Source organism: Alosa sapidissima, chromosome 15 (genome assembly GCF_018492685.1).
Source record: "Alosa sapidissima isolate fAloSap1 chromosome 15, fAloSap1.pri, whole genome shotgun sequence".
NCBI lineage: Eukaryota > Metazoa > Chordata > Actinopteri > Clupeiformes > Clupeidae > Alosa > Alosa sapidissima.
In genome coordinates this window covers 31,025,562-31,033,554 of record NC_055971.1, presented here as the reverse complement: position 1 = coordinate 31,033,554, position 7,993 = coordinate 31,025,562, and the positions used below count along the sequence as shown (strand labels likewise).

General features: G+C 44.7%; 1 protein-coding gene and 1 long non-coding RNA gene across 3 annotated transcripts; both read right to left on the bottom strand.

Moving 5' to 3' along the window:
- LOC121683830 lies at nucleotides 1–5,622 on the bottom strand. The gene is made up of 3 exons (XR_006022920.1): nucleotides 5,609–5,622; nucleotides 2,266–2,272; nucleotides 1–148 (listed from the first exon to the last, which is right to left on the bottom strand). It is a non-coding gene; the product is annotated as an uncharacterized LOC121683830 (long non-coding RNA).
- Nucleotides 1,586–4,195, bottom strand: si:dkey-35i13.1 (uncharacterized protein C11orf87 homolog). Of its 2 annotated transcripts, none has more exons than XM_042063669.1 (2): nucleotides 3,834–4,195; nucleotides 1,586–3,210 (listed from the first exon to the last, which is right to left on the bottom strand). In XM_042063669.1, the coding sequence occupies exon 2, from the start codon at nucleotides 3,056–3,058 to the stop codon at nucleotides 2,579–2,581; it is 480 nt and encodes a 159-aa protein (XP_041919603.1). In that variant the 5' UTR covers nucleotides 3,059–3,210; nucleotides 3,834–4,195; the 3' UTR covers nucleotides 1,586–2,578. The 2 variants fall into 2 exon arrangements, with proteins under 2 accessions (XP_041919603.1, XP_041919604.1); XM_042063670.1 differs by lacking the exon at nucleotides 3,834–4,195 and adding an exon at nucleotides 3,341–3,823.
- Nucleotides 5,623–7,993: the final 2,371 nt, after the last annotated feature.

Here is a 7,993-nt window from a genome sequence, read left to right as displayed (position 1 = left end):
GAAAAAACCTCGGCTCTCAATACAAATTTGTATTAAAATCAAGCCCTTGAGTGCGCCTCTGCTTTTTTTTCTACTGTACTCAACCTTTGGAGTTCACGCACCAGGCAAAACATCACAAACTTAAGGCGCAGACGCCGACTCGCCATTGCTCCTCAAAGAAACAGACTGAACGAGACATAAAAATGAGATGAGAGAAAGAGACAAAGGGAGAGAACGAAAGGGAGAGGAAGACAGAGAGGACAGAAAGAAAGAGGTGCAGATGATAAAAGGAGGAGGAGAAGAGGTGCAGATGATAAAAGGAGGAGGAGAAGAGGTGCAGATGATAAAAGGAGGAGGAGAAGAGGCCGTTTGGCTCACCATACGTGTTGGCAAGGAGAGCTCCTCCTCCTCCAACATCTCTAAATGGACTGAGGGGAGGTATTCAGCGCCGACAGGCACGCCGCACCACATCGGAGAGAAATATCATTAACTGCTCATTATCTCTCGCAGGAAATCCATTATAACGTGCGTTAGTTAACCAAGTCAAAGGCACAAAAGGCAAATAAAGAGAGAGAGGGAGAGAGAGAGAGGGGGGGCTGTCTGCCTCTATAGTCAAGGTTTTATTTTCCCTTTGCCAAACTGTGGATCACGTATATATATCAAACAATCAGCCTTTTGATAAAGACGGGGGCTGGATCATTGCAGTGTTTGGGGAGGATAATTGGATTACCTTAAATGGGAAAGCTAAGACACCAGGCATAACTCAAAGGCAAGGACACGTAACCATGTTGATGCCATGGCCCAACCTTCACCCCGTGCTAACGGACAATCAGGTCCTCCTCTCAGCATCCAAGAATATTTGCATAAATAGTACTGTCTGCTTTGGAAGAAAATTGAAATGACGCCCTGATGCGTGTGTGCCTGTGTGTGTGCTTGTATACAAATGATTCATTACCACCACAGACACCCATATAATAAACCATTCCAGTGGAAATTCTCAGTCTAATCAATTTCTGTGGAAAACTGTCCATCCATTTTTCAAAAGGATGTTTTAATAGTGCGTATTTAGCTGGTTCAGGGCTTGGTGTGTGTGTGTGTGTGTGTGTGTTCCTGGTTCCTGGAACGTTCCAGTGTGCAGATGTGGGCTATTCAATGTCACACAGGCTGGAGATAAATTCAGACATTTCAATACCTCAGTGACAGTGCGTAAAATGAGTAACTCATTTCATCAGGGTGTATTAAACTGGATTCAGGTGAGCTCCCTAGAGTCCTCCCAACCTCTCTGAAGAATTACAAATGACACACCCAAATGTGACCTGTCCTAGTCATCAGCCACATCTATTTTCCCACGTTCCCTTTGGAGATGTTCCATAATATAAGTTCTAAAATATTTTCAAGAATTATTTGTTGAATTAGCCTACTGTATAAAATAGGACTGTCCTGTGTCCCATATAAGATACACATATTTAGCATGATCTGTTTGAGAGGCCTATATGTTTCTCATGTATGTCACTCGTTGCCCTAACAACACTCTGTCAAGGAAATGCACACACCAGTTTTAAAATTAGTTCTCATTTATTGTAGATCATCATGAATTACACTTTTATAATCTTATGATTTAAATAAATTATCAAGAAAGAATATTTGTTTAGCCTATATATTTATCTAAATGCAAATATGAGCAAAAATAACGAAGGAATATTAAAGAGCAAAATAAAAGCATTAAACTGACTCCGAGCTGTATTATGACTAAACTGAAATGCTTTAGTAGGCTAGTAGTACATAAATATCACTATACAGCACCGTTACCAAAACAAGGGTATACAACCACTAGTAGCTGCAGTTTCACGTTAACAGTCTCGGGAAAGGATTTAGCTGGGTATAAAATTACGTATATGTCTAGGCCAGGTTAATACGGCAGGGATAGCGCTTAGTTAAAAGTACTTAAGATGGCCAGGTTTAACTCTCGAACTACTAGGCTATAAGCTAGCTCAACTGAAGTAAGTATGCTCTACGGAAACACTTAACGTTGACTGATTTACCATGAACTCAGGAGAAGGGAGTCTACAAAAGAAAATGCGCGACTAACGGGAGTTCTACGGGGAGAAGAACATTAGTCCGCGTCGCCTCCTCGATTTCAGCACTTCAGCACTGGACAGCGGCGGTCTACTATACAAGATGTGCAGCCGCCCGGCCCTTTCCTGCATCTCTGCTCGACTCTCCTGATCCCACCACAATACTTCGCCGGCAGGAAAAAAAGAAATAGCACATTTCCAAGTAACTGACTTGATCACTATATTACAGTTAATTCCATTTGCCTGTAGATGGTCCTCCGTTCCAACGAGCCCTAGGCCGGTAAAGTCCCCCAGGAAAGGACGTCAAAAAACCGTCAAAGATCCAGAGGCTGACTGTTCGCTCTGTATAAAGTAATTTACTGCTCTTAGTGGTTGCTTCGCGCTCCTGCTGAAGCTATAATGAAGACTTATCATTGTTCATGCTTGTAGAATTGTAGAATCTATTTAACCCCTATGGAATATAATAGTATGAATACACAGTATCTATTTACATTGTTCCTTAAATGCTTTGTGGTATTGCATTATCAAGATACCGCGACAGATTCCAGCAAGTTCTGGTCATTTGCCTGTCCCGTGTGTCGTGTGTTCGCTTTTGACTCGTTCTCCGGGATGGGTGTAACGCTGGAGTCTTCCTGAGACGGTGTGCTTGGTTCACTCCTCCGGACTGCGGCGGGTGGCCGTTTACCCGGTCTCACCATGATACACTGCCGGACTACCGGCTTCCCTTTGACGGTTTTGGGGCTGCAGTTGTCGCGTTCGTACTCCTCCTGGGCCTTCTGGATCTTGCGCTTTTTCATCTTGCTTTTGTGAAAGTGAAAAGTGACCAGGGATATAAATATGATTCCAATGATCAGTGCGATGAGCACGAATAGCACGGCGGTGGAAGAGAACGACTGGAACAACTGGTCCATCTGTTCGATGCAGGTGCCATTGTTTTGGGCAGTCCCGTTGAAGGTACAGGGTGGTATGGAAAGCGCCAAATTCTCGGATGTCCTGGCACTCATTGAGCACGCTTTTCACAGATACAGTGTGTATTCCGAGAATGACAGGGGGAAATGCTGTGAATACAATCTCCACCAGAGCGTACCTCCAAACACCGTTATATTGCGACCATTCCTCCGGCGTGTTAGGGTCTCAGAGTCCCGTAGGAATCACCCTAAAATGGAACCAATAAAGAATCACAAATTAGACAGAGCAATTCAGACAGTCAAGAAATACGCATCGCCAGTGACATATTTCCCAGTCAGATCATGACATGCATTTGAAAGCTGCAAAAGCTCCCTTACCGCCCAGTATAAAGGGGCTTCTGTGATTCACAATCGCTTCTTTACAACAATGAGCGGGGCGGTACACTGCAAAAAATCCCTCCGAGATTCAATTCTCTTTCCCCCGACAATGTCAAGCACGTCTGTTTCACGAACTGTAGCTCGGACTCAAGGTAGAACATCTGAAGGGCACTTTGAAGTTATGCCATGGACGGAATGTTAAGGTAGATCTGGAGGCTACTGTTTTCCTCGTTATGCGAGCATTAAGGGTACGTAAATCCTCGGCAAACTCAACTGAAAAAGTGAAACGTGGTCCTCACGCCTTAATTGTTAACTGCGGCATTCCTTTAGATAAGGCAGGCATCAAATGAGCGATTCAAACGAGCACGCAGTCACGAAATACTGATGCCATTAAATGATCTAAAACAAAGAATGCCGCGAACCCGCCATCAGTTCGTTCTTATTCACCCCAACCCCGACATCCATAAAATAAGAGCAGATGAAAACTGTTTACCTGACGTTACTGTGGGTTCCCGCTGTTTCGGAGGCGAAGACCAGCCGGGTTCGCAAAAACTGAGAAAAAGGAAAAGAATTCAGCCAATCCCTGCAGATCGCAATGACGTACCGTGCTTGATAATCGGCAAGCTTCACCGTGACCAGAAGCCCCATTCATACGTACACTTGATGCCAGTTGTCCTTCTGTCATTCAAATGTATGGGAGAAAACACTAGAGGACAACTTATTACTCGAAATACATAACTACTACAGGCATTCGACCCTCTCATATGCCATGCGGATGTGCGTAAGTGTTTTCGCCATATTCAGTTGTAACTTTCCGTGCAAGCGGAGGACAGGGGGTGTAGGCTATAGCAACTTTACGGGCGTGGAAACCAATGTCGTAGATGTAACTAAGAGCATAAATGCTTGGTGGAAATATGTAATCGTTGCCAAATGAACATAATGGGTTTGCAACGTGGGTTGAACAGGGCAGGCATTATAAGGCGTTTTAAGAATGCCATTTTCAGACCAGTGCCTTCGAATTCGATCCTGATTAAATGAGTTCTGATCTTGCAAGGGCGAAGTATGCATGATGGATGAGAAAAATGCCACATACTCTATGGCGCTGTTACCAAAGGGTTAACATGCAAACAAAAGAAAAAAGACAAGGGAAGAAATGGACATAAATATGATATAGCCGACATATGATTGGGTGTCATAGAGATGACAAGGTTCACCCACACACACACACTTTTTGCCCACTGTAAGTGCAGTACTTTGTAATACCACACTGCTTTGTCACACTATTTCCATTCTATTCTATTCTGTTCTGTTCTATTTTATTCTATTCTATTCACAGTTGTGACTCTTGGTTCTATCCTGGAGGTTTTGTCCCTGTGAATGCAACATAAAGACAATAATGTTCTGCTCAACCCAGAGGTGTTTGATTTAATGTGGGATGGCGGTTCAGGTTAAAACAAACCTGCAGGTATTTCTGTTTGCTGTTTAGTGTAGGTCTCATGGGATTTACCGATTCAGATGACAAAAGACAACCCCTCCCCTTTCTTCAACAGAGAAACACTGACTGGCCCAGTGGTTTGATATCTCTGAAAGATAGACAACTACTTGAGTGCACCATTCAACATGAGCCCTTGTGTGGACTCTATGGCTAAGAGTGTCCTTCCTTGTCCACGGTGGTTGTGCATGAGGCTCTCGTGGCCATGAAATGTCACCTAACACACACACACACACACACACACATACACACACACACGTACACACACACACATGCTCACACATGCTCACACACACACATGCACCACACACACACACACACACATGCTCACACCTACACACACACACACACACACACACACACACACACACACACACACACACACAAACCACCCACTCACAGAGCAGATCTGTACTACAGCTCCTGCAATGGAGGGGTCAGTGCCTCTAAGTGTTAAAGGGAATGAGGACCCTGTGTTCACCGGTCACCTTCACCTCCCTTCTCCACGGCAGTGGCTTCTCTCCATGGAATAAGACATGAGTTGGGACACCTGGTAGTATGTCAAGGGAGATGCTTGCTACATTCACCTGGTAGTATGTCAAGGGAGACGCTTGCTACATCCACCTGGTAGTATGTCAAGGGAGATGCTTGCTACATTCAGAGATAGCAAAAGTACACACGTTCCATACTGCAGATATTGTGGTAGAAATAAAAAGTTGTCAGAAAAATTAGTACAGATACTGGAAAATCTGAAAAACAACATAACCTAATATTACAACAAATGTCAAACTGTCAGTCATAAACTTTTACCTTTATTGCTACAAATCAAATTGAGTGACACAACTAACTAATTAACTAACATTGACAAGACATTTCTGCATTGAAACCATTGAACTTCATTGAAGTTCATATCATACATATCAAGTCATACTCACTCCAAGACAGCAGGACTCACGTCACTTTAAATGCCTGCGGCGTTTATCAAATGGAGCCTTATGAAAGTTTCATGAGGCCTTAACTGAGGCTGTTTGTATCCCGAGCTCGGTTGGTGACACTTGTCTCCGATAAACAAGGTGCATGTTGTGGCCATTTTGAAAGGCACCGGAACTCAGGGGGATAAGGACTGCTGTGTGCGGGGTCTTCGGCTGTCGAGCGCAGGCTGGATCTCCACATCTCAAGCTTTTCCTGGCAGTGGAGAGGCAGAGCAGAGTCTCTCAGATATCGGATTTAAAAATAAAGCCAGGATATATTGCTTATAAATTAGTTATGAAGCCAAACACCACACACATGTTCACTATAAGCGGAGAATTCATAACTTTCTCATTTGTTGTTGCCCCCCACATATGCATATAAACACACACAAACAGAAATATATGCATATAAACAATATTGCATACACTCTCACACACACACACAAACCCTCTCCACCTTCTCCAAACTCCACTCTCTATCCTGTGTCTATCACTCTATCCTGTAACACTCTCTACCCCCTACCTGAGTCCTAAATCTCAGTAATCACCCCTTTTGGCAAGAATGTTCTGGAACAAAACATTGCAAAGCAGAATGAAGTAAGCTCTTTGGAAGGCCAACTCTTAAAACAATGGAAAGAATTTCATTACGTTAGCGTCACATACAGGGGAAGGGGTAATTCGATTTTCCACTCAATGAAGCTGGTGTGTGTGTGTGTGTGTGTGTGTGTGCGTGCATGCGTATGGGTATGCTGGCAATACTGTTTATGTATATGCATGCACTCTGTGTGTGTGTGTGTTCATGCATATGTGTGTGTGTGTGTGTTTATGCATGTGTGTGTGTGTGTGTGTGTGTGTGTGTTTATGCATATGTGTGTGTGTGTTCACTGGTGTGGAAAGGGACCCTCTTTATTACTACTTTTATCCAGATTGCCACATCCAATTAATTCTCACAATGTAATGAAGAGTTATATGAGTTTTTCGGCAAAGTATGGTGTAATTTAAAAAACGTTATTAATCATCATCAACAACAACCTGAGATCTGAAAGTCCATTTGGATGGGGGGCGGATGGTGGCGGGCGGGGGTGTGTGTGTGTGTGGGGGGGGGGGGGGGGGGGGGGGGGGGCGTGTGTTGGAATGCAGCAGAAATTCAATTTCATTGATAATTACAATCAGGCCACGGCCACCACCGAGAATGTGTGTGCCTTGCTGTGATGCATCCCAGTGAAGCAGGGACACGCAGGAGAGACCTCGTTATTTAATCAGCTGGGGGAGAAGAGATTGGAAGCAAAGGGCGAAGCACCTTCAGATACAATTTAACCTGAGTCCCCACACACACAACACGCCCCCCTTCCCCACACACACATACCAATTTAACCTGAGCCCCCCCCCCCCACACACACACACCAATTTAACCTGAGTCGTCCCCCCCCCCCCCCCCCCCCCACACACACCAATTTAACCTGAGTCCCCACACATAGATACCCCACACCCCCATCTCCAATCTCTATCCTATGTCTATCTCTCTATCCTGTGTCTATATCACTCTATCCTGTGTCTCTATCACTCTATCCTGTGTCTCTATCACTCTATCTTCTGTCTCTATCACTCTATCCTGTGTGTCTATCCCTCTATCCTGTGTCTCTATCACTCTATCCTGTGTCTCACTCTATCCTGTGACTCTATCACTCTATCCTGTGTCTCTATCACTCTATCCTATGTCTATCTCTCTATCCTTTGTCTCTATCACTCTATCCTGTGTCTCTATCTCTCTATCCTGTGTCTCTATCACTCTATCCTGTGTTTCTCCTCTGTCTCTCTTCTCATCTGTCCCCTCTCATCTCTTTCTTCTCCTCCCCCCAGATTGGGATTATGGTCTAGTGGAGAGCCACGTCTGCATTCCCTCAACATGTCAGCCCTCTCTCTTTGTCTGGATGCCTTTTCTCTCCCTCTCTCTCTCTCTCTCTCCCTCCCTCCCTGCCCCCCCCCCCAGTGCTTCACCCCACCCCACCCTTGTCCTCCAGTGGTCCATGGTCAGCACTCACACAGACAGACAGAGGGAACTCTGGGTATATCACTGTCCATGTATACAGAAGGGCACCCTCTGGGTATGACATTGCCCATATATAAGAGAAGGGCATCATCTGGATATGACACGGCCAATGTATACAGAAGGGCTCTCCCTGGGTAAAA